Here is a 27,190-nt window from a genome sequence, read left to right as displayed (position 1 = left end):
AAAGTAAGGTGGGCCTTTAAGTGATGAGCTGTGCTGTGGAACTTGAAAGCCATGGCCCAGCTTGATTTTAGGACACAGCATAATTAGGCAATGGTGGGAGGTCATTACCTGATGCCAGGTCCTAAGCCAATCTCACTTGCTTATGCATCTTATAATGTAGTAATTAATATATATTTTTATCCAGTAATGATCTATAAGGTGAAAGTTATGCTTATCTTTAATTTTCTTTCCTTAAGGCAGGTATGGGCAAATGTAGTCCTGTGAGGGCTGCAACCCAGCCAGGTTTTCTGGATTTATATAATGACTATAAAAATAATAACTTGACTAGGTTGCAGTCCTTTAGGGCTAAGCTTACCCATCTCCTGCTTTAAATCCTACTTGACAAGTCCAGTCAGGTAGGTTATAGCCCCTTATCAGCAAATGGAGACAAAAACTATCAGCAGCCCTCCGGTTGTCTTACAGCCCGGTGAAAAGACAAATCACCTCAATATACAGAGTGGCTGACATCCATGCGAGGACTTCTGAAGAAGTGCTGAGTACAGGAGCCGCCAGCAGCGCTGTCCCCGAATCACACTGCTGCATGGGAAAAATGAGGCCTCTCCAAGCAGGGCCCTTTCTGGCAGAGGAGAGCCTGCACAGACACTCGGACATAGCAAGAACAGCATTTTAAAACATCAGCAGCCATCAAAAAGACAATGAAAGCATCCACAGTTATGAGAAAATTTAAAGAAACACTCATCCCAGAACAGGCAGCTGTTGGGAGTCCTGTCCATTGAACTCAAGTGCTGCTGGATGCACACTCACACCTTCTCTACTACTAAGCCCTTAATACTGCCGAAACCAGTATCGCTCCTGCAGCCAAGGCTGTGGGCTGTAAATAATTATGCCCCAGTTTTATTTTCTTCAGAGAGGAAGGGTGGGGGAGGGACTGCTTTACTGTGTACTCCAAAGCTACACTGAACAGAGACCCAGAACAGGAGCCATCATCAGATGAGACCAGAAGCTTACAAGAGACCATCCATCTACCTGCTGGCGATAGAGAATACTGACCCAAGGAGTTCAATCTGGCACTCTATCTCCACCTGCTGGTAGATGGTCACAACCCACAAGTCTCTGGATTCATCTGCTGCTGACGCTAAGGAAGAATTCTTTCAAAAAATTTTAAAAAATGGATACAAACGAAGAAAAGAAGCAATAAGCACTGGCAAGTTAGATGCAGAGCACTGATAAAGAAGGCTAAGAAAATATGAAGAGAAACTTGCCACAGAAGCAAAAACGCATAGTAATGTAATTGAAAGAGTTAGCGGAAGCAGAAAGCCTTTGAGGGAATATGTGGGACTGTTAGATCATCAAGGACCAAAAGGGTTCAGGGTGATCTGAGAAATTAGACCGGTAAAATAGCGGAAACTATTATATAAAATTACTGACCATGTTGACAAACATGGTTTAATAAGTCGGTATGGATTCAGCCAAGGGAAGTCTTGCCTCACCAATTTGCTTAATTTCTTTGAATGTGTGAATAAACATGTGGATAAAGGTCAGCCAGTTGATACAGTGTTACCTAAGAACATAAGAATTGCCATACTGGGACAGACCAAAGGTCCATCAAGCCCAGTATCCTGTTTCCAACAGTGGCCAAACCATGTCACAAGTACCTGGCAAGATCCCAGAACAGCAAAACATATTTTATGCTTCTTATCCTAGAATATGCAATTGATTTTCCCAAGTCTGTCTTATTAATGGTTTATGGACTTTTCTTTTAGTGAATTCTCCAGAAAGCTTTTGAAAGGGTCTCTTATGAGAGACTCCTGCAAAAATTAAAATGCCATGAGATGGAAAGCAATGTTCTGTTGTGGATTGGGAACGGGTTAATCGATGAAAAACAAGAGAGTAGGGTTAAAATGCCATATTTCTTGGTGGAAGAGGGTGAATAGTGGAGTGCCTAAGGGATCTGTACTGGAACTGATGCTATTTAACATTTATAAATGATCTGGAAATCGGAATGATGTGATTCAATGTGCACAAAACTACAAAACACATGCAGACTTATGAAAAAGTGAATGAAGACCTTAAGAAATTGGAAGATTAGGCATCCAAAATGTTAATACAGACAAATGCAAAGTTATGCATAGTGGAAAGAATAATCTGAATCAGTTACTTAATGCTAGGGTCCCCCTTAGGTGTGATCACCCAAATAAGATGTAAGTGGCATTGTAGACAATATGCTGAAATCTTCTGCCCAGTGTGTGGCAGTGGCCAAAAAGCAGAGGATACTAGGATTGATTAGAAAAGGGATGGAAAATAAGAAAGATTATAATGCCTCAGTATCACTCCATGGTGTGACTTTACCTTGAGCAATGCTTGCAATTCTGGTCACCATATCTCAAAAAAGATATAGCAGATTTAGAAAAGGTTTGAAAAGAGTGACCAAAATGATAAAGGGGATGGAAGTCCTCTCATATGAGGAGCAGCTAAAGAGGTTGGGGCTCTTCAGCTTGGAAAAGAGACAGCTGAGTGAGGGCTATAATTGAGGTCTACAAAATACTGAGTAGTGTAGAAAAGGTAAAAGTGCATTTTTTTACTCTTTCAAAATGTACAAGGACTAGGGGACACTCAATGAAGGCAAATGGCAATACTTTAAAATGATTACGAGGGAATATTTTTTCACTCAACAAATAGTTAAGCTCTGGAACTCAGTGCCAGAGGATGTGGTTACAGTGTTGAACATATCCAGGTTTTAAAAAGGTTTGGACAAATTCCTGGAGGAAAAGTCCATAGTTTGCTGTTGAGCTAGACATGGGGGAAGCTACTGCTTGCCCTGGGATTGGTAGCATGGAATCTTGTTATTTGGGATTCTGCCAGGTACTTGTGACCTGGATTGACCACTGTTGGAAACAGGCTACTGGGTTAGATGGACCATTGCTCTGACCCAGTATGGCTATTCTTAAGACATTGCCCAAACACCATTACATTTGTCTCCAAGAGCATCAAAAATTTCTATCAAAAGATCAAAACATCCTTCTAATTTCTTATTGACTAGAATTCATTAAACTCACTTTCAGCACATCAACCCTCCACCCACTGGCAGTTTTTCAAGGCACTTGTAATCCCTGGAAACCTATGCCTGCTCCTCCTTGACCTCTTCAAATCTCCGTACCGCTCAAACCCACACACCATCTCTATCATTGTCATACCCTGTTTAATGAAACCACACAACCCCTTCATCCTAGCTACAGAAGTATTTTCTGCTCAAAACCCTCCAAAGTGGCACTCGCTTCTCTGGCTTCAAGTTGCTCCTCTGTACCCTGCTTGATGTCACTCTAGCGGGTGTGACCAGCCATCTACTTGATTTTACAAACTCCGAAGGGGTCCTGTGGGTTCAAGTGGTAGCAGCAGTTGGTCTCACAAACAGCACAGGCAAGTCAGCATTCTACATCCTCTAGCGCCAAGTTGCCCCTCTTCACCCCACACCTATAATCCTCACTCTAGGCGTGGGGGCCAGAACCATTCCTGGGGCAGCCCTCTGCTTGATCTTACATTCTCCAGAGGGGTCCCGTTCAGCTGTTCTCAGTAGCAGCAGCAGATGGTCTCACAAACCACACAGACAAGTCAGCAAACCTTTAAGGTAAGCATTGGGGCTAACACTGCATTGGCTGAGTATCAGCCCAATTCTATATATCAATGCTTTGCAAAAAAAAATCTGATCTTATATCTATTTTACTAAGTTCAAGTTGGCTTTGAACATTTTCTAGTGTTGCTAATGTTGCCTAAGCAACTAAGTCAGTTTATAAATTAGCTCATACCTTTATTTTCAATAGTGCTAGGTGAGTTACATTTCAAGATGGCTTATGGCAGGTGAAATAGATTTGCCCAAGGTTAAGAGGAGCATCAGTGAGACAAACTGGGCTTCCCAGCCTACTCCTTAGCTGAAGTCTAAACTGACAAGTGTGGAGGCTATGAATTTGAAGGCAAAATAGGAGGTATTAGCCCCCACAAGATTTATCACTGAAGAGGAAAAGCATACAGGCTCTAAAGAAAGTGTAAGGTCCACATCCAAATGCTGACTGCTGCACCACCCCCAATTTTAAGGAATTCCATAAGAGTCCCCCCACTTCAAAATTTGCTTTTAGTCATTTGCTGCCATAATATGCACTGTTATAAAACTTTCATTTTTTTTCTAGGCCTGCAAGGTGTGGCTGGTGCAAGAAGGGATGGACGTGATGGTGCTCATGGTGAACCTGGTTTCCCAGGTGATCCTGGCCTACCAGGATTAGTTGGTGCTCAGGGAACCCCAGGAATCTGTGATACATCTGTCTGCCAAGCAACTGCTATAGCTGTAAAATCTGGTCAGTCCAAAAAATCATAAAATCTAAGAGTGAAAAGGCAAGATAAGTGACTGAATATTTAAACTATTGAGCTGTACAGACACACAAATTAAATGTAGTAGCTCCATGAAACAAAGTAGCACCAGAGAGTCTTTACTAGCAAGATGTGGGGAAAAAATCCCCAAAACTTTGTGACGTCCAGATGATAATGTGGAAGAAGGTCCAAGTATCAGAACCCTGTCTATTTTGTGCATCAGTGCTGCTCGCTGGCTCACAGCTGTATTTACAGATTAACTCATATGTTGTCCATATTTGACATTTATTCAACTTCTAACACCCTACCCCATAAAATAATTTACTGGGAACCATTTGATATTTCTGTTACAGTAACAAAAATGTTTTCTACTAAGATACTGCACAAAGTTCCTGAAAGAAAGCAGGTGATACCTCCAGAAACATCAGCCAATGTATTCAGTAATGTAAAACTAAAGGGAGCTTCTTTTCTGTCATAGCTCATTTTAACCTGCTGAATATATATATATTTTTTACATTTGTTTGAGAAAAATAAATTGATGAAAGCTTTTGAATATCCTTGATTTCAAAATAGTATTTATTTTGGGGCAAATATGTAATATTAAAATGTATGTTTTAATAAATCAATAAAGCCACTTTCACAACACTAAATTATTCTACTGTTTTCCAGACATTGCTGTGTTATGTTAAACATTTTTATTCCAATATACATTGGATTAAATTATCTCTTGGGCACCTAAATTTAACTTGCATCGAGTATGGACTTAGAAAAGGTGAGTAATTTAAATCTCTAAAATCCAAATCAATTCACTATCCCACTTCACACAAAACCACCATAAATGAACCTGCAACAAATGCTTGGGGAAAACAGTTTATTTAAAATAGCGTTATTTTAAAAACAATGCCAACAGCACTGTGAGGCATATTTTCAAAGCACTTAGCCTTCCAAAGTTCCATAGGTTTCTATGGAACTTTGGAAGGCTAAGTGCTTCGAAAATATGCCTCTTTGTCTGAGTTGTGCTAGCATATACATTACACTATGTTCGGCAAATTGTAACTATTTAATGCATAAAATACAGAGAAGTAACAGATAACCATGTATGATAGACTTGTTGTGCATCCAAACACAAAATTTAACACAGACATTATAAGGGTATATTGTAAATCTAATATGTATTAATACTGCTACTAATCTGCACAGGTCATGTTGATGTTCTCTCTATTCTATAACAAGTTATATAATAAGAAAACCTGATGGAATTTTGGTGGCTAAAGAGTGAAAAACAAATGATCTGGGTGACTTCAAAAACATTTTCCTATTGCTTCTTTTACCTTGTCAACCCCCCCCCCCCCCCCCAAAAAAAAAAAAAAAAAGAACGCATACCCAGGGCTTATTATGCTAGTTCATTCTTCTCTTATTAGATTAAGTAATCTGTTTACTGTTAAATTTGTAAATATTTTCCAAAGTCACATTGTGGTAACTGTTTTAAATCGGACACTGATATGGAGATTCTGCAAGTCCTGTGCATTACAGCGGATTTTATGCCATATTCTAGGATACCAATATCACACATCACTTCTTCTCTGTTGTTGAGCTGCTCTGCAGATTTTCCTGCACTGGACAGGTCACAGGATCAGATCGTGAGACTTTTAATCGTCTGCCAGTTTTTCCACAGAATACGCTTTCAAATTCCTGAAGTCCAAAAACACGCAAGTTAATTAAATCCCACTGTAATTAAACAAAGTTACTTACCTAAAGCAAGTGTTCTCTGAGAACAGCAGGACTTAAATCCTCACGTGTGGTTGATGTCATCAACAGAGCTTGGTGTGGGAAATAGTACACCCAGCAATTTATTCTAGAAGTGTGTGGGTCGCTCACTGTACAATATGCACCTGTTGCTGTCACACAGGACCACCTCAGTCTGTTACTAGCTGGAAGAATAAAGCTCCTTGGAGGTGGGAGGGTTATGAGGATTGAAGTCCTGCAGTACTTAGAGAACATATATAACTTTCTTTTCTCCACAGCTTTAGCTGTTGCAACATAAAAGGGGGAAACGAGTAACAACAGGCAAACACCGATCAGGTTTTTGGGGGGAGGGGGTGGGGGTGGGGGGGGAGGAAGAAGTTGAATTCTTAACCCAAGTACCTTCTGGAGAACAGTCTAGCCAAACTTTGAATGTCATATTGAGAGTTCTATTCTAGGCAGTAGTGGGATGTGAATGTATGGACAAAAGTCCATATTGAAGATGTGCACATCTCTTCTGTATGAAGCTGACCACGTGGGCTACCAATGCAGCCATAGTTTTGACATTATGACCCATGACACAACCCTCTGGAGTCACGTATGAAGGAAATACAAGCTAGCCAATTGGAAAGCATGTGTCTGAAAGTGGCAGCCCCTATCCTGTCTGGGTCAAATCCAAAACTGCCTATGGCTTTGGTCATGTCAGCTAGAAGGCCAAGGCTCTCCATAGGGTGCACTATGCTTTCAACTTTCTGGGCATGCAGTTTAGGACAAAGGTTGTAAGAATTACTGACTGGTTAAGGTGGAATTCTGATACAACTTTAGGAAAGTTATAGTATAACTTTAGGAAAGTTATAGTATGTCTCCTATCGAGCTAAGCTCTCTTTTTCGTCGGGCACTGCCATTTCCTCCCCTCCCCACGGACAGTTTGAACTTTGTGGGTGTGGCTTGGATCTCTTTCAGGGAGAGAAAGCTAGCGACTTGTAGCAGCAGCTTCAGAGAGCATTTCCCATCTCACAGATAGGCTGCAAAGAATACCTTCTCCTGCTTTAGACTTAGCCTGGCCTCAAAATGACATCCTATATAGTATGTCTCCTATCGAGCTGAGCTCTCTTTTTCGTCGGGCACTGCCATTTCCTCCCCTCCCCCTCCCCACGGACAGTTTGAACTTTGTGGGTGTGGCTTGGATCTCTTTCAGGGAGAGAAAGCTAGCGACTTGTTGCAGCAGCTTCAGAGAGCATTTTCCATCTCACAGATAGGCTGCAGAGAATACCTTCTCCTGCTTTAGACTTAGCCTGGCCTCAAAATGACATCCTATATAGTATGTCTCCTATCGAGCTGAGCTCTCTTTTTCGTCGGGCACTGCCATTTCCTCCCCTCCCCCCCCCCACGGACAGTTTGAACTTCATGGGTGTGGCTTGGATCTCTTTCAGGGAGAGAAAGCTAGCGACTTGTAGCAGCAGCTTCAGAGAGCATTTTCCATCTCACAGATAGGCTGCAGAGAATACCTTCTCCTGCTTTAGACTTAGCCTGGCCTCAAAATGACATCCTATATAGTATGTCTCCTATCGAGCTGAGCTCTCTTTTTCGTCGGGCACTGCCATTTCCTCCCCTCCCCCTCCCCACGGACAGTTTGAACTTCATGGGTGTGGCTTGGATCTCTTTCAGGGAGAGAAAGCTAGCGACTTGTAGCAGCAGCTTCAGAGAGCATTTTCCATCTCACAGATAGGCTGCAGAGAATACCTTCTCCTGCTTTAGACTTAGCCTGGCCTCAAAATGACATCCTATATAGTATGTCTCCTATCGAGCTGAGCTCTCTTTTTCGTCGGGCACTGCCATTTCCTCCCCTCCCCCTCCCCACGGACAGTTTGAACTTCATGGGTGTGGCTTGGATCTCTTTCAGGGAGAGAAAGCTAGCGACTTGTAGCAGCAGCTTCAGAGAGCATTTTCCATCTCACAGATAGGCTGCAGAGAATACCTTCTCCTGCTTTAGACTTAGTCCCGCCCACCCTACCCCTCTACCCACCCATCCCTAGAGTGACATGTCTTATATAACCTCCCTATCAACCCACTCATTACTTTTACCTCACCCATTTCTATTCTTCTATCACCTTCTCCCACTACTCCAACCAGAGTTACACCTAATCACACTGACCCCACCCTTCAACATCTTCAGTCCTTCTGTGACTGTTCTCTTGTGCTTGACTGCTTAAATATTTTAAATTTAAATGCTTTACTTTTTGTCTATTAGATTGTAAGCTCTTTGAGCAGGGACTGTCTTTCTTCTGTGTTTGTACAGCGCTGCGTACACTTTGTAGCGCTCTAGAAATGTCAAATAGTAGTAGTAGTAGGAAAGTACACAAAACCACTTTAGGACTTTAAAAAAAAAAAAAAACACCTTAGTATAAGGTGGATCAGTTATTAAGGCCTGGTGCTCACTAACACTGAATACTGAAGTAATCACCACCAAAAATAAGACCTTCCGGGTCAGGTACTTCAGCTGGCAGGTTATCTACAGACTAAAAAAAAAGCTTTCGTTAGCTGGGTAAGAACACAGAGATCTTATAACACAGGGGAAGGGGGAACAACAACAGACTTTATGCAGGGCTTGCCACATACGAAACCTCCCATCAAGAGAACTAAAGGCTATATACAGTGATGGGTTCACCTATTACTTCATCAGTTCCAATTGCCACTAAGGTGAACCCTTATTGAGTTGGTTTTGAGACCCAACTCCAGGAGGTATAGAAGGTATTCAAGCAGTTTTTGTGGAATCTATAGCCTCACTCTCAAACCAGATGGTAAATCATTTCTACTTAAAACCGCATGCTCTCTTAGTAGTATCTTTCCTGGTAGCTAGCAAGACTTCCAAAGACATTGATAGACAGGTTCAAGGAAGCTAATGTTAACCTCTTAACATTCATGCTGAGGGATAGGGACTCTAAGCTGGAATGCAACAGAACACGCTATTCTTGCATAATCAGCATCTCATAGGATTCCTGATAAGATCCAACAGAACTGGAAACCATGATTGTCTTGGGCAATTAGGGACTACGAGAATCATGGTTCCCTGATCTTGCTCTGGTTTTAGAATGGTTTTTGCTAAGAGGGGTATCAAAATATATGCATACAGAAGTCTCTCTCTCTAATTCAAGAGGAAGATATTCTATCCTGCAGCAAAAAACTGAAGTACTTTCTTCCTCAACAGAGAAATCTATCAAGGAGGTGCCCTCCATTCCCAAAAGATCTTACTGGCAATGTCATTGTCCCACAATCATTCATGAGGCTGCAGAACTTGAATCATTGGATCTGCCAGGGCATTTTCCTTGCCTGCCAGGTAAGTGGCGCTGAAGCATATTCTGTGTGATATGGCCCATTTCCACATTCTGGTGGTCTCACAACAAAGGAGGTATGAACCCGTTCTACCTGATTGTTAATGTACTACATGGCCACCTGCTTGTCCACTTGAACCAGGATGATCTTGTTGAAGAACAGTTCTCTGAAAGCCTTTAGAACATGCCAAATACCTTTATGAAGTTTATCTGATGAAACCTTTCCTGAGCAGATTATACACCCTGGGTGTGAAGCCCATCTAGGTGAGCTCCCCAGCCTAGTTTGGACACATCTGTCAGTAAGAGCTTTCTGGGGCAGAGGAATTTAGAAGGGGATTCCTTTTGCCAGACTGGACTGGTTTGTCCACTAGGACGGAGTTCTGTAGAGGACTGTGACAGATAACATCCTGAAGATTCCCTACAGACTGAGTCCACTGGGTATATAAGGTCCATTAAGCTTGCCACAAATGGAGGCAGGCCACAGGAGGAAAGCCATATGGCCTACTATGCTCAGCGTTTACCTAGCTGATATCAACTTGCTGACTCTCCTGAATTTCCTCTACAGTGGAAATCAAGTTGGTTATTCTTTGCTGCAGAAGGGGAAATGGGATTGGATATACCACCTTTCTGAGGTTTTTGCAACTACATTCAACGCGGTTTACATATATTCAGGTACTTATTTTCTACCAGGGGCAATGGAGGGTAAGTGGCTTGCCCAGAGTCACAAGGAGCTGCAGTGGGAATCGAACTCAGTTCCCCAGGATCAAAGTCCACTGCACTAACCACTAGGCTACTCCTCCACAAGGCAGGCAGTTGCTCGAGTCATGCAATACCATAATGTATTCTTCTTTACCATGTATGTTGTGTTCCATCTATGTTACCATGTATGTATGCACCTTAACGCAAAACCATTTGTAATTCTGTTACCCGGAAATGGCAACCGCCATTGCGGCAAATGTAAGCCACATTGAGCCTGCAAATTGGTGGGAAAATGTGGGATACAAATAAATAAATGTCTACCAAGACTCCTATGAATTCCTATTTTTGTGTTGGATGCAAATGTGACTTGGGGTAATTTATGATTAACCCTAGCAACTGCCAAATAATTTAGCAAACATATCTTTCTGCTCCTTCCTCATTTGCGTGCTTGACTAGCCAGTCATGCAAATCGCATGCATTCCTAGTGTGTAGATAAGGTGTGATAAGCGCTAGCCATTGTTGTGAACACCTGAGGCACTGACGCAAGGCCAAAATGGCATTAACACTGTACTGGTAATGGTGTTTCCTATGACAAATCACAGATTCTTCCTGTGGCTTGGGATGTTTCTGAATATGGATGTCTCTCTTAGATCCAGAGAACATAGCCAGACTGAACTTTTGTGAGATATTTGATCAGGGCCATCAGGTTCTGTAATTGGGCAGTATCCTCCTATCTGTTTTGCGATCAGGAACTAGAATCCCTGCTCTCTTTCCTGTGGTGGAATGGATTCAGCCCCACTCATCTCTGTAAGAGGGAAGAGTTCCTTTGTAAGTATTTTCTAATGCCGAGAGCTTATCTTGATGCTCTAGGCGGATAATGTGGAGGCTGGACTTCCAATAAAAACGGTATCCTATCCAGACTAATTTGAGAACGCACCTGTCGGAGATTACAAGGGAACATTTACATTTTTATTTATATACAAAGTCTTCATCTACTGCCAATCACCATCTGCTTGAAAAAAAATAATTTAACCTCCCTTCTACAGGTATGGGAACTACAGCTATATTCTCACAGAGGCAGTCAAAACCCCACCTCTGGTTTTGGCTGATACAAGCTGGCACATCTAGACCATTCACCACTGGAGACGCGAGTCCAACAGTCTTTATTATATCAGAGATAACGACCCGACACAGGCCGTGTTTCGACGCTAAAAAGCGTCTGCATCAGGGGTCAATAAATACACCAAGTAATGAATGCAAAACGAAGAGTCCTACTTGTATATGTGTTGTCAACTCACTGATCACGTAGCACCAAACAGAATATGCTGGATACAAACTATCAGAGCCTTCTGTGATTCGTCATCGTAGAGAACTTTTCCTGTTCTATATTTTGGCACTTCTAGACCTTCAACTATTTGGGATGAGAGCAAGAACCCGGTTGCGATCGGAAGGAATGAGAGAATACCTATGAGAGTAATAACATCTCTTGCCTTCCACTCTGCTACCTTCTGGATGACAAGGCCAAATTGGAAGTGGGCCAGAAAAGGGTAACTACGGTGCTTGAAGAGAAGCCGTCACTTCTCGAGGTGTATCTCTGAAGAGATTCTCTGTAGCACAGCACATCAGCAAGCTTTTCTGCACCTGTCTGAAAACGCTTGCTGCTGTTTAAAAAATGTAAGTTGCTCACACTATGTATTTTCTACACTTCTTTCCTTTGGTTATTAACATGCAGAGTTCCGTGGAGTTAGCACTAGAAAGAGCGTTCACAAACTCTTGCCGAACTACACACATGCCAAACTACAAGTACATGCCCATGAAAGGTTGATAGAATGTCATGTGGGATGAAAAGCATTCTGAGAGAACCCCTTCCCAAATGGGGAACTGGATGACCAAGATACACTTGCTACTGATGCATCTCCAGGAGCCATGGATAGGGATGCTTCTGCCACCACTAGACTGAAAAGCTTTTCTGTACCACAAATCACTCTCTCTGACATCTGTGACCAAGAATACAATGAGAGGGTTAATGGGCAGGGGGTCCCAGGTACTGCAGGTACCATAAGTGGGTAACGTGGGCCTGTTTAGGCAGAACATCTTTTGAAACTGCTGGGAGTTCTCTTTTGGGACATGTCATGCCACAGCAAACTCAAACAATGCAATGGTTACAAAAATACTCCAGTTGATTGCTAAAGACCAAAACAATAGGCCTAGATTGAGCTAAGTGAAAAAAGAAAGAAAATTTTGAAAAATGGCAATGAGGAGAAACCTATGCAACGGCAACAAGATAGGACTTACAAATTTGTTTATAGAAAATAACCAAGGCGTTGAGGGGACCACCATCCAAAAACTGGTCTGAACAGCTCCATGGGAAAAAAAACCAGACTGAGGCGGTCACCATTGGCATGACTAGTATAACAGGTGTACACACAGTGAGCAACACAAATGCCTCTCTCAAAAAAAAAAAAAGTTGCTGGGTTATTGTTTCTTGTGCTGGGCTCATTCAGTGACATCACCCATACATGAGGATTCAAAGTCCTGTTTGTCCTCCAAGACTAGTACTTTAGTGATTTTTTCCTCCAGTACTAAGCCAACTAATGCTTCACGACATTAACTGGTACAAGGTCTTGCTATATGAACATTTTCTTCCTTGGTATAACGGGGCAGAAGAGAATGTAATTGTTCCTCCAACAGCCTCTCTGCTTTCTTCATTTAAAAATTTACTTCTCTTATATAGAGAGTATTTCCACACACAACATAAATACTGGTAGGCCTGTAAGGTCCATCTAGTCAGCCCAATAAGGTAGGTAGAGTTATACCTTCCACTTAGTGCAGTTACACCCCCTCTACGCCTTAAGCGTGAAGTTAACTTTGTTTTTATTCCATCCTCTTTGTATCCCATGTTTTTTAAATTCTGTCACTGTTTTTGTTCTCCACCAGTCAGTATTCTCACACCACTCATGCACGAGTGCCTTCCCACGAGATCATCAGTACAGTAAAAAAGCTAAACAAGACAACTCCTAAAGGAGGTGGGAGGGTGTGTGAGAATTAATGGCCTGCTGTCCTCAGACAGTACCTACTACAGGCAAGTAGCTTCGCTTTCTCCAAGGACAAGCAGATAATTCTCACATGTGGGAATCCCTAGCTACCAGGCTCATCGAAAATAGGACAACTGAAACTTGTTCAAAACATTAATTAACATGAAACCATATACAAACTGTGTGAGAGTGCAGGCGGTAACAGAATAAAATGGGCCTAGAAACATGTAGTTGGATTCTGGACCCTAAACAAATTCTGCAGAACTGTCTGTCCAAACTGACCATCATGTCAGGTATCTTGTTCAAGGCAATAGTGAGATGTGAATGTGTGGACTGAAGACCACATTGCAGCCTTGCAAATAATCTGTATAGAGGCTGTTCTCAAGTAGGCTACTGATGCAGCCATGGCTCTGACATTTTGAGCCTTGATGCTCAAGAGTCAGTCCAGCTTGGGCATAAGTGAAAGAACAGCAATCTTCCAGATTGTGTGTTTTCTGATAGCAACCTTCAGCCTGTTGGGATCAAAACAAAAAGAAAGCTCGACCGCATGGACCTTTAGAAGGGCGGAGAGCTTCTCTGCAAGTACCTCCTTGTGCTGACAGCTGAAGTAAGACACTCTCTGTCCTCTCTGAGGACATTTTGGTGGTCTTTTGACACCAATGTAGGGCATAACCAAGACAGACTATTTGGAGAAGCCATCAGCCAGAGATTACAAGGGGCCACCTTGCTTGGGAGGGGGGAACTGCCCCCCCCCCCCCCCCCCCAAAAGCAGGTCATCCAGAATGATCACTGTTATAGTGGCTATGCTGTGCTGGAGCCAGTTATAAACCTATCCCATTAAAACGGGAGCCTGATGGGGCTTAGGCACACCCTGTTGACAAGAACGAACACACTGGGACTGAGTCTGCCGAGTAGGAAAGGGTTTACCTATGCCTCAGTGAGTAAGAGACCCCCCTCTTTGACTTGCCCGAAAACCTCCTAAATGAGGAATGTGTAGAATTGCATACCGCAGGAGTGTGAGATGTGTTTCTTGATAAGGTCTATGCCTTCCTCCACTTATTGCCCCAGGTACAAAGAAGTACCTGTATGTGTAAGCTGCATTGAGCCTGCCATGAGTGGGAAAGCGTGGGGTACAAATGTAACATAAATAAATTCTCTCCAAAAAGATTATCCCCCGGCATGTGGCATCTGCCAACCTCTGCTGGATTATCGGGTCCAAGTCAGACACTTAGCTATAAGAGTCTGTACATCGCTATACTTGGGGTAGAAATCCTGGATGCCACATCAAAAGTATCATAAGTGCTCCTGGCCACAAATTTATGACATGCCTTATGCTGCTTGGGCAGCTGGCGAAGAGATTCAGCCTGCTCCGGTGGGAGAGAATCTGCCAAATCAGTCATACTGTGCACCAGGATCCGCACAGGCTCATAGAGGTGGCTCAGGATCTAGGAGAGATGATCTCTGCTGTTTCTGCTTGTTGGGCCACCCATACCTGACTACAGGTTACCATTGCGGAAATAATGACTTCGCTATCAAGGGTAATGTTCATTGGAAAAGACATACAATACTTGAAAGCATGAGAATTGCCCTCAGAAACCAAGGTATTGACCAACAAGACCCGTTATCTATATACGATTTTGGTGTCCGTGGTCTGATCTCTTTCATTGGATAAGAAAATTAATCTCATATGCTTACAATCAGAATTTTCTCATAATGCAAACATTTTCACTGAGAATCAAATATTTCCAAAAGCACAGCTATAGCATAAAATAACTTAGCTTTCCTTAGCTGGCTTAATCACCCCTCATTCCAACTGCTTAATTGTGTTCAACGGGGCTCATATCGTTTCACCCGCTTCTGGGCTTCATCAGGAACAACCCAGTTTAAACAAACTTATACAGGGGCATTCATCTGGAAGGAGATACACAAAAAAACTCAGCAAAATCTTATATAGATAACAGGTCTTGTTGGTCAGACCTTGGTCAATACCTTGGTTTCTGAGGGTAATTCTCATGCTTTCAAGTATTGTATGCCTTTTTACGACCTTTTGGGACTGAATTTGGCTGTTTAGTTTGTTTTGTATTAGTTTACACAACTTAGATCAACAGCTCATACTGTTACTTATCTATTAGCTAATGTTCATTGGACCCTTCCTCTCCGAGCACACCACCCGAACTCTCACCCCCCTCTCTCATTACCTCTCGCCTTGACTACTGCAACCTACTCCTGACCGGCCTCCCACGTAGCCATCTATCCCTCCTTCAGTCCATCCAGAACTCTGCCGCACGTCTTATCTTCCGCCTTAACCAATATACTCATATCACCCCTCTCCTCAAGTCACTCCACTGGCTCCCAATCAGATACCGCATACAGTTCAAGCTTCTCTTACTCACCTACAAATGCACTCGATCTGCGGCCCCTCCTTACCTCTCTACCCTCATCTCCTCTTACGTCCCTACCCGTAACCTCTGCTCTCAAGACAAATCCCTCCTTTCAGTACCCTTCTCCACCACCTCCAACTCCAGGCTCCGCCCCTTCTGTCTCGCCTCACCCCATGCCTGGAACAAACTCCCTGAGCCCATACGCCGTGCCCCCTCCCTACCCATCTTCAAATCAATGCTCAAAGCCCACCTCTTCAATGTCGCCTTCGGCACCTAATCACTACACCTCTTCTCAGGAAATCTTAACTACCCCAACTTGACATTTCGTCCTTTAGATTGTAAGCTCTTCCGAGCAGGGACCGTCCTTAATTGTTAATTTGTACAGCGCTGCGTAACCCTAGTAGCGCTCTAGAAATGTTAAGTAGTAGTATGTCAGTCCCACATACAGCATTGCTAACGGCGTGTTTTTCATTATTCCTACTTCTCTGTATCCAGGCTTGGTACCTCAATCCAGGAATACTCAAGCGATGGGTCTCTCTGGATCCATTGACTAACACTACCTCCACCGTGTACCCTGGTAGAATAGAATGTTCTGGCAATAGCTCTGGTCATAAAGTCCTTTGTCATTGGTGTGACCCCTGATGCAGGTGCGGTAGCACCGAAACACAGCCCTTGTCGGGTCTTTCTTCAATCAAAGTTCACTATTAAAGGATTTTTTTAATGAAAAAATTGTGTTCCCTTTTGTTTTTAAAGGCCCTTTGTGCTGTTTTTATGTGCTTGCACAAACGGTACCTTGCCTATTTCGCAAAACTTGAAAATTCTAGGAGTAACCATAGATCGAAACCTCACTCTCGATGCTCACGTGAAAAACAAGACGAAAAAGATGTTCTATTCCATGTGGAAACTCAAAAGAGTTAAACCTTTCTTCCCGAGATACATATTCTGCACCCTGGTACAGTCAATGGTGATAAGTCATCTCGATTACTGTAATGCACTGTACGCAGGCTGTAAAGAGCAGAACATCAAGAAGCTCCAGACTGCCCAAAATACTGCGGCCAGACTCATATTTGGAAAAACCAAATATAAAAGTGCAAAACCCTTAAGAGAGAAACTTCACTGGCTCCCACTTAAGGAACGTATTGCATTCAAGATCTGCACAATGGTACACAAAATCATTCACGCAGACGCCCCAATCTACATATTAAACCTTGTGGACCTACCTCCCAGAAACACCTCCAAAGCATCCCGCAAATATCTTGACCTGCACTTCCCCAACTGCAAAGGACTAAAATACAAGACGATGCATGATACCACCTTCTCCTACATGAGCACGAAGTTATGGAATGCACTACCTAGAGACCTGAAGACAATCAACGAAACAACTATCTTTTGCAAATCCCTCATGACGTATTTCTTCAACAAAGCTTATAATGAAAACCCAGAACTGTACTAATCCACATGGTTTAATATTCCTACTAAATTCCTTCCTTCTTCTCTCTACTTCTTCCCCTAATTAATCTCTGCACAACAATAATTGTACCTGACATCCATGATTAACTGTGTATAACAAAACTATGTAAGCCACTTTGAGCCTGCAAATAGGTGGGATAAGGTGGGATACAAATGCAATAAATAATAATAATAATACCACAAACTGCCCTTAGTAAAACTCCAGGACCCAAATCACAGGAGCTACTAGAAATATCAGCAACTGAAGTCTAAAGAAAATATCATACTGAACTGTCCGATACACTGGGTGGGCTCTTGGGAGGATCTAAAGAAAATTAGCAGGTAAGGCCTAATTTCACCTTCCTCAGCAATCCTCCAGACCGTTCAAGACGCTTGGGAAGTACCAAAGCAGTAAACACATCAGCAGGTAAGGCCTAATTTCACCTTCCTCAGCAATCCTCCAGACCGTTCAAGACGCTTGGGAAGTACCAAAGCAGTAAATACATCTACGGGTGGGACCTGCGAAGCTCAGAGGACAGAACTGCAGCTCCAAAACTGGCAACCTCCCTTGCCTGTACATCCACTCTGTAATGTTTGACAAAAGAATGCAGGGAGGACCACACCGCCGCTCTACAAATGTCCACCGGTGGAACAAAACTACTCTCTGCCCAAGAAGCCGCCATCCCCCTAGTGGAATGTGCCTTGAACCCCACCGGCACCGTACGGCCATGCAATATGTAAGCCGAAGAGATGGCATCCTTCAACCACCGAGCTATAGATGCCTTAGAAGCAGCCGCTCCCTTCTTGGGCCCACCATGAAGGACTAATAACCTGTCCGAAGACCTGAATTCCTCCGACCTGCGCAAGTAAACCTTCAACACTCTGCGCACATCCAATTTCGCCAACTGACGCTGAGAAGCATCCCCCGTCCGGTCCCCCAAGACCGGCAACAAAATCACCTGATTGACATGAAAGGAGGATACCCCCTTAGGCAAAAACGAAGGGACTGGATGCAGCAAAACCTTTTCTTTAGCAAACCACAGAAACGGAGGCCTACATGAAAGAGCCTGATGTTCCGAAATCCTGCGAGCCGATGATATAGCTACCAAAAAGACCATAGTAAGGTCTTTTATCGAACAAGACTCTAAGGGCTCAAAAGGAGAACCCGCCAAAGAGTCAAGAACGATATTAAGATCCCACTGAGGAACTACCGGCCGCTGAGGAGGACAAAGCAACTTCACCCCCCTCAAAAAACGGACCACATCCGGGGAAGACGCAACCGACCTGCCCTGCACCTTACCCCGAAAACACGCCAAAGCAGCCAGCTGCACCTTCAAAGATGACAATGAAAGGCCCTTCTCAAAACCATCCTGCAAGAAATCTAAAATGCACGACACAGAAGCTGTCGAAGGGACGCACGCCCGGTCCCCACACCAATCTTCAAATATGCGCCACACATGCACATAGGCCAAAGACGTTGAATGTTTGCGAGACTGCAACATCGTTTGAATCACCTGAGGAGAAAACCCTTTCCTTCTCAACTGTTCCTTCTCAAGGGCCACACCGTAAGACAGAACCGAGCCGGATCCGGCATGACAATTGGACCCTGACACAACAGCACCGAGCCCCCCAGCCGCAGAGGCTTGCCTTCTAACAGGCGCATCAGATCCCCGAACCACGGCCGATGCGGCCAATTCGGAGCCACCAACACCGGACCCGCATGACATTCTACCCTCTGTAGGACTCGGCCTATCAAGGGCCACGGGGGAAATACATACAGCAACACCCGCTGAAGCCACGGAAGGACCAACGCATCGATCCCTTCCGCTCGCGGATCCTGACGCCGACTGAAATACTGAAGAACCTGAGCATTCTGTGCCGACGCCATGAGATCCACTACTGGCATTCCCCACTTTAGAACTATCTGGTCGAACACGGACCGGTGCAGAGACCATTCTCCAGGGTCCAACATGTGTCTGCTTAGAAAATCTGCGTTCTGGGGGTCACGTGAGGCCTGCTACCTAGAAGGCAGCGAGCGGGAGAGACTCCGCACGCAATCTGCCAATTTCTGCTGATAAAATCTACTTACAGGACAGGGGAACGCGGGGGACTCATTGCCTCAGACGGTAGATCTGTCTGGCAGTCGTCGATGGCAAACTCTTGCGAGGGATGCCCCCAAAAGCCCCGAAGAAATCTTCAAATCCTCCGAGGACCTGCTTGGACAAAATGGCGGGGACGCAGCCAACAACAACTGCTCCGCTAGTGCCGACCACAGATTGGGCGCAGGAGAGCTCGAGGTCCGTTTCAGCCGCCCTGGAAGATAAACTCAATAAGCTGCAGTCAGCTGTAGACGAGATCAAAGAAAAATTTGATTCTCACTCGACGCGACTCACGGAGGCGGAGCGGCGGATCTCCGAGAGAGAAGAGGAGGCTCAGGAAGCAGCGGCACAAATAACTGCGCTTAAAAAAGAACTCGAGGAGATGCGGGACCGGGTTGAAGAGCAGGAAAAACGGTCCCGCAAAAATCTCAGGGTGATTGGATTGCCCGAAACATTGAAAGATCAGAAGTTGTATGACTTCTTCGCCAAGTGGCTTCCGGAACAGCTGGGCCTTGTAGGGAGGGGAGGCCTTATTTGTTGTGATAGAGCACACCGCATTGGAGCACGAGGTGAGGCGAATACCAGGCCTCGAACGGTGATAGCACACTTCACGAATTGGCAGGTGGAGAGGATTTTAAAAGCAGCAAGGGCTAAAGAGGCGCTACTATATGAAGGCCATAGGCTGCTACTATTCAATGACTACTCCAAACGAGTGACCCTCCTGAGAAAGGCGATGGCACCTACTTGTTCTGTCCTATATAAAAAGGGGGTGAGGTGTGCACTACTTTACCCAGCTAAGCTGAGAGTTTGGATGGATGGGAAAGCCATCATCATTACCGATGTCGCAGCAGCGAAAGCCTTTTTGGCGAACTGTAATGAGGGGACCAGTGCGAGACGGAATAAAACGGCACCTGAGGAGTGAGATTGCGTGAACTGATGCAGTAATTGGAGCATTTCTATTACACCGAGACCTGCGGATTACAATTTGATTTTCTGAGGCAAGGCAGAGAACACTTATAGTAGGGCCTGATATAGTGCACTGGAGCACTGACATCATCAAGCTGGATGGTAAACCAGTAGAGGGCCTGGAGTACTGCTTATAACTATCTGCCCCTTTTTTTTTTCTCTCTCTTGGTGGCGTCTCTGCCATCAGTACCTTACAATGTTTATGAGGGTTTGAGAAACAGATAGTGCCATTCGATGTTATATCATATAGTCTTGTAATGTTATAAATTTGTTTTGTTAGGGCAGGGGGGATGGGAGGCTCCTCCTTCAGTTGTGTTTAGGTATGTGAAGGATGAGGGCCGGCACTGTAGGAGGGAGAGGGAAGGGGGGAGGGATGGGGATTGGGACATAGGGGACTGAGTGAATGGATGAATGAGGTGCGTATGTGGGAGAGGAAAGGAGCTGGATGGGGAGGGGGGGAGAGGTCAGTCTATGGGCTATTGGATAACCAGGGGACACATGGACTTGCAGGGGAACTTGATAAGGACAAGAGGATGATATGTGGAAACAATTTTTGATACTCGCTGGTTCAGCTGGGAGACTGGTGAGGAAGGTACACAAATAATGCGTGATTGGGAAACCAAATGTTTAAACTATGGCTAATTTAAAAATAATCACTCTTAATGTTGACGGTATCCACTCCCCCATAAAGCGTACTAAGATTCTGATGTGGCTAAATAAAGAGGGGGTGGATATCGCGTATCTTCAAGAGACGCATTTGTCGGTGACTGAACATCAGAAGAAGGGTTTTCCTCGTATAATTCAAGACAGCGAGGAGTTGCCATTCTTATACATAAAAGATTGCCCTTTAACATCCACAAAATGGTACATGACCAGGAGGGGCGATATATACTGGCACTGGGAGAGCTTTGGAGACAACAGATATTGCTCTGTAATGTTTATGGGCCCAACGTATACTCCCATAAAATTTTCTCTGAACTGGTGGTGGCCAGAGTGGTTGCCTATGCCGATTATCAGCTTATTATGTGGGGAGATTTTAATGTGGTAGCAGATCCCACAATAGATTGCAAACCGCCGAGACATAAGGGGGGGATCTGGGAGAGTAAAGGGGTCAATTTTGTACTTAATTAGCTAGGATTGGTAGATGTCTGGCGGCTTCTTAACCCACAGGGGGAAGAATTCACATTTTACTCTCACCCCCACGGAGTTTACTCGAGGTTGGATTACTTATTGGTGCCCCCCTCTGTGGTTGCCAGGATTTCCAGAGTGCAAATAGTGGACCCGGTATTGAGTGATCATCAGGCCGTTGAGATGGTGATTCCATGGACAGCAGAGCCCAGCGAACGCATGTGGAGGCTCTCCCCTGCGCTGATTAATGATGGGGAATTTCAGGAATATTTAAGGACCAAGTGGTTAGATTACCAGCAGCATAATCAGACACCAGAGGTCACACCGGAAATATACTGGGCAGCCTCAAAGGTAGTCCTGAGAGGGCATATTATAGCATACACAGCAGGGAAGAGGAAACAGAGGGAGGCAGAGCTCCTGCATCTGTCTTGGGAGTATCACACCAGTTGCACTGGCAGCATATAGCCCACATGACTACTAACTATAGGACAGAGCTGAAACTGGTTAAGACAAAGATCATAGAGATACTGACGCAACGAGCGGAGAGGGGTATCTATTTCCAGCGGCTCCGATTATTTAAGTGGGGGAAGCAAAGCGGGCAGGCTATTGGCCAACCTAGTTATGCCATCCCGGTTATCAAGGATGATATGGGAAGGGTGCACACCACAGAAGCCCAAATATGACAGCAATTTGTAAAATATTATAGCTCCTTGTATCAGGGCAGAGACTATGATCATACTAAGAGTGAAGCTTTCTTTCAACAATTACAGGTCCATCTTACGGCGGAGCAATCGATGCACCTGAATGCGCCTATTTCGGAGAGGGAAATTAGGTTGGGGATTAAGGCCCTGAAACTGACGAAGGCACCGGGCCCGGATGGTTTTGGTCCCGAGTACTATCGTATGCTGACTGACCTGGTGGCTTCACCCCGAAAGAGTGGTTTAATGACCTGGTGGGGGAGGGGGCACACACGCACTCCAACGTAGCGCATATAGTACTCTTGCCAAAACCAGGTAAGGACGCTGGACAAGTGGGGTCTTACCACCCTATATCCTTGCTGAACCAAGATGTTAAGTTGCTAGCAGCCATTTTGGCCCGACGCTTAAACCAGGTCATTCATACTTTAGTTCATGAAGATCAGGTAGGGTTCGTACCAGGGAGATATGCATCTATGAACATCATACAGGCGTTAATGGCCACCTATGAGAGGAAGGGGAAGGGTGGATTGGAAGCCATTGTAGGTCTCGACATGGAGAAGGCCTTTGACAGCATCTCTTGGCCACATCTATTTGCGGTACTGGAGAGGTTTGGCATTATAGGGGCTTATGTATCTTGGATACGGGCTCTCTACACAAATCCATCGGCCAGGCTGCTGGTCAATGGCAAATTGACTGATAGCTTCCCATTTCAAAGGGGGACCAGACAGGGCTGCCCGCTCTCACCACTTCTTTTCTTACTAGCGATTGAACCACTGGCTATAAAGATCCGAACCAGTGGAGACCTTCAAGGAATCCGGGTGGGCAGTAGGGAACTACGCCTGAATTTGTATGCGGATGGCTGTTATGATTGTGGTCATAACCCCTCTCAAACTTACTTTTTCCTGGTGGTCAGCTTAGCTGGCTTCTGTTTCTTTTGTCTGTCCTTTCTGAGCTGGCTCTCTCTCTCTGTGCTGGCAGCTTCCAGCAGCATGACTAATTGTTTCACTTTACTACAGCTGTGTGTGTGGACTGAGCTGCTCTACCTCTCTTTGGGTGTACTGGCTTCATGGTGCTGCATTGGTGCGGGTTGGGCCTCTATGGGTTTCAGTGTCTGCCTGGGTCTAGGGAGTGTGACATCATCAGGGAGGACCTTGATAAGGAAGTGGTGTTCTTTCCTTCAGAGCCTTTGCAACGGTTGTGTTTGCTTTAGGTAGGGTGGTGCAGTGTGCACTTCTGACTTTGTGTCTAGTTTCCCTGCTTGCTTTTGCTAAGGTCCAGGTTAGTGTTAGTGCAGTGTGCACTGGTGTCTGTGTGTTTAGCTTTCCTGCTTTTCCCTTGTGGTTCCCCTGCTTTTTCCCTCTTGGTTTTGGAAGCACCTTGATAGTTTGTGTCTAGCTTGCTAGAGTAGGGCTTAGGAAGCACCTTGTTAGTTTTGTATCTAGCTTGCCAGAGTAGGGCTTAGGAAGCACCTTGTTAGTTTTGTATATAGCTTGCTAGAGTAGTGCTTAGGAAGCTTGTTAGTTTTGTGTTTAGCTTGTTAGTATAGGGCTTAGGAAGTCCTTTTGTTAGTGTAGGCCAAGGAGTGCCCTGGTTAGTCCAGTTCCTTGGAGCACTGCTACCTCTTCTGTTTCCAGTCCTGGTCCCTGTGTCATCCGGTAAGTCCTGCCGGCCACTTGAACCCAAGGGCTCAACCCTTGGGGGGGGGGGGGGGGGGGGTAGTGGCCAAGCGCAGGTGAAGCTGTACGGACCAGTCCTGTGTGCTCCAGTCCAGTGTGTTCCAGTCCAGTGTGTGCCAGTCCGGTGTGTGTTCCAGTCCGGTGTCCTCCAGTCCGGGGGATTGCAGTCCAGTGTTCCAGTCCTCCAGTCCAGGGGATTCCAGTCCGTGTGTTCCGGCTCGCTGGGCGGTGCCTGCAGTCCCTGCCGGTGCCGGTGCGCTTGCCCAGCGTTGGTTGGTGGGTTTTGCCTGCTGCTGTCGCTCGTCAGCAGCCCAAGGGCTCATGTTTGCTCCAGAGCCTGGCCCCGCGGGCTCTGAACCTGAGAACCTGACAATGACATTTTGTTATATGTGGCTAATGCAACTAGGGATTTAAGGAGGGCCCTGGATATAGTGCGGGATTTTGGAGACCTGTCGGGGCTGAGGGTGAACTACAATAAATCGGAATTATTACCGCTTTCAGGATTCGGGGGGATCCTGGGATTGGGGGGGGGGGGGGGGGGGGGGGGGGGGCTCCCTATACGACCGGTAGGGGGGACAATGAAGAACTTGGGGATTTTTCTGAGCATCAGCATTTTATAAGCGAAATGTGGTTGAGGTCCTGGATAGAATAAAAAGGCTGTGTTATAAATGGAAAGATCTGCCCCTCTCGCTGATGGGAAAGGTAGCCCTCGTGAAGATGGTTTTACTACCAAAGATTTTATACCCATTACAAGTAGCCCCGATATGGGTTCTCAGGAGAGAAGAGCGCTTGTTTAGGTCCCTTATTGGCACGTTCATTTGGCGGGGCAAAGGGGCACGTATCGGGTATTTTTATTTATTTTATTTATTACATTTGTACCCCGCGCTTTCCCACTCATAGCAGGTTCAATGCGGCTTACATATTATATACAGGTACTTATTTGTACATGGGGCAATGGAGGGTTAAGTGACTTGCCCAGAGTCACAAGGAGCTGCCTGTGCCTGCAGTGGGAATCGAACCCAGTTCCCCAGGACCAAAGTTCACCACTCTAACCACTAGGCCAAGGGTATGCAAATTATCCTTATCTAAAGCTCAGGGGGGCCTGGGCTTACCGGACCTTCGAAGATATAATGCGGCGGCAATGATGAGAATCATCTATGAGGGAGTAGGAGGCTGTCCACGATTTCTTCCCAGAGAGGGATTCAAGGACTGGAGCCATTCATGGAATTTTCTTAATTTACTTCATTTAGGCTCCGGTGGGGACCCCTGGCTCTCTAGTAAACTGGAATTCCTGAGACCAATAAGGAGAGTGTGGGTATGGTGGAGGCAGCAACAACGTTCCCCGGATGCCTCACCGTATCTTAGCATGATGGGTAATGCAGCATTCCCGGCGGGCATGGGGTATTCGGTGTTCTCTAGGTGGGGAGATAGGGGCTGTAGGATACTGGGCCAACTCATGGACGATGAGCAGTTTTCTTTACCTTTGACCAAGTAAAGAAGAAATGGGAGGTCCCAAATAGCAATTTGCTACAATACTTGCAGGTTCAGCACTACTGGTCATCACTTAGGGGGCAACACAGGGATAGGTGGACATGGGGCCCGATAGATAAAATCTTACTGCAGATGCCCAGTAAGGCCAACAGCCTGTCCACTTGGTATAAGGTCCTAACAATGAAAGGGCCTAAGGGAGGTATGGAGAAATTGGTGAACCGCTGGAATGAGGACCTTGGGACCAGATATACGGGGCTGGACTTTGGAAAACTTTTTTCTACATTATACAATATGGTCAAAGCAGTAGATTTACAGGAGACAATACAAGATTTTACATAGAGCATACATTTCTAAAGCTAAAGGGGCCACCATGGGTCTCTGGAACACTGATAGATGCAGTAAATGTGGCAAGGAAGGGGGAACCCTCCTTCATTCCTTTTTGGAATGTCCAGCTCTGGTGGTCTGGAACGAGGCATTTTTAATCTTAAATAATGTATTACACATAACCTTGGAATGGGACTATGCAACCCTATTATTGGGGGATCAATCATTATTGGTGATCCAGGGGCTTAGGCAACCGCAACGACGATTTCTGTATGTCTCGTTACTGCTGGTTCGGAAAACTATATTGCACTGCTGGATTTCCTCGGAACCGGTATGGGGGAAATGTGGAACATCTGTATGAGAGAGGTGGGCAAATATGAGAATCAGGCCTACCGTGGCTCTCCCAAACTGATTAACCGACAATATGCTTATCTGTGGGCCTCTTGTCTAAATACGATGGGTTAGGGAGGGGGGAAGGGGGGAGTATAGACTGGGAGGGTGTATGGGGGTGTATGATGTGGAAAGATATATAAGGTTTAGGAGGTGGTCTGAGTGTGTATGGAAGGTGCAATGCAGGGTGCTATGGGGGGTTCCCAATACTGGACGGTACATTGTATAAAGTTAGTACGTGTTAAATTCTGATATTGCAGCTTTTTTTTTTACTTTTTATTTTAAATTTTTCATGAAATAACAATACAAATTGAGATGACAGAAATATCTCCAAATACTATAGGGCAGAATTGACATTACATCTTGAACTTATTAATAAAAAGCATAATATACATCATATCCAACCCCTTCATATAAATTCCCCCCTCCGTCCCATCCCTCTAGTTATGGTAAGATACTGAGCTTGTGGAGAAAGCGAATGCTACATACCTGTAGAAGGTATTCTCCGAGGACAGCAGGCTGATTGTTCTCATTGATGGGTGACGTCCACGGCAGCCCCTCCAATCGGAAACTTCTCTAGCAAAGGCCTTTGCTAGTCCTCGCGCGCCCATGCGCGGCCGTCTTCCCGCCCGAACCGGCTCGTGTTCGTCAGTCCCATATGTAGCAAAACAAAGGCAAGGGAAGACACAACTCCAAAGGGGAGGGGGGCGGGTTTGTGAGAACAATCAGCCTGCTGTCCTCGGAGAATACCTTCTACAGGTATGTAGCATTCGCTTTCTCCGAGGACAAGCAGGCTGCTTGTTCTCACTGATGGGGTATCACTAGCCCCCAGGCTCACTCAAAACAACAACCATGGTCAATTGGGCCTCGCAACGGCGAGGACATAACTGAGATTGACCTAACAATTTATCCAACTAACTGAGAGTGCAGCCTGGAACAGAATAAACATGGGCCTAGGGGGTGGAGTTGGATTCTAAACCCCGAACAGATTCTGAAGCACTGACTGCCCGAACCGACTGTCGCGTTGGGTATCCTGCTGCAGGCAGTAATGAGATGTGAATGTGTGGACAGATGACCACGTCGCAGCTTTGCAAATCTCTTCAATAGTGGCTGACTTCAAGTGGGCTACCGACGCTGCCATGGCTCTAACATTATGAGCCGTGACATGACCCTCAAGAGCCAGCCCAGCCTGGGCGTAAGTGAAGGAAATGCAATCTGCTAGCCAATTGGATATGGTGCGTTTCCCTACAGCCACTCCCCTCCTGTTGGGATCAAAAGAAAAACAATTGGGCGGACTGTCTGTTGGGCTCTGTCCGCTCCAGGTAGAAGGCCAATGCTCTTTTGCAGTCCAATGTGTGCAGCTGACGTTCAGCAGGGCAGGAATGAGGACGGGGAAAGAATGTTGGCAAGACAATTGACT

The 27,190-nt window shown here is 45.2% G+C and overlaps 2 protein-coding genes across 2 annotated transcripts in view; one reads left to right on the top strand and one right to left on the bottom strand.

Moving 5' to 3' along the window:
• Positions 1–4,938, top strand: part of COL9A3 (collagen type IX alpha 3 chain) — a 169,712-nt gene extending 164,774 nt beyond the window's left edge. Inside the window, exon 32 of the mRNA XM_030213529.1 lies at positions 4,182–4,938. Coding sequence (XP_030069389.1) covers positions 4,182–4,366 — 185 coding nt within the window. The 3' untranslated portion in view covers positions 4,367–4,938. The remainder of the gene's footprint in view (positions 1–4,181) is intronic.
• Positions 4,939–5,747: 809 nt separating this feature from the next.
• The window catches only part of TCFL5 (transcription factor like 5), a 144,191-nt gene continuing 122,748 nt past the window's right edge, over positions 5,748–27,190 (bottom strand). Inside the window, exon 6 of the mRNA XM_030212192.1 lies at positions 5,748–6,051. Coding sequence (XP_030068052.1) covers positions 5,932–6,051 — 120 coding nt within the window. The 3' untranslated portion in view covers positions 5,748–5,931. The remainder of the gene's footprint in view (positions 6,052–27,190) is intronic.

Source organism: Microcaecilia unicolor, chromosome 8 (genome assembly GCF_901765095.1).
Source record: "Microcaecilia unicolor chromosome 8, aMicUni1.1, whole genome shotgun sequence".
NCBI classification, from domain to species: Eukaryota; Metazoa; Chordata; class Amphibia; order Gymnophiona; family Siphonopidae; genus Microcaecilia; species Microcaecilia unicolor.
The sequence above is the reverse complement of the archived record's forward strand: the minus strand, read 5'-3'. Positions and strand labels throughout refer to the sequence as shown.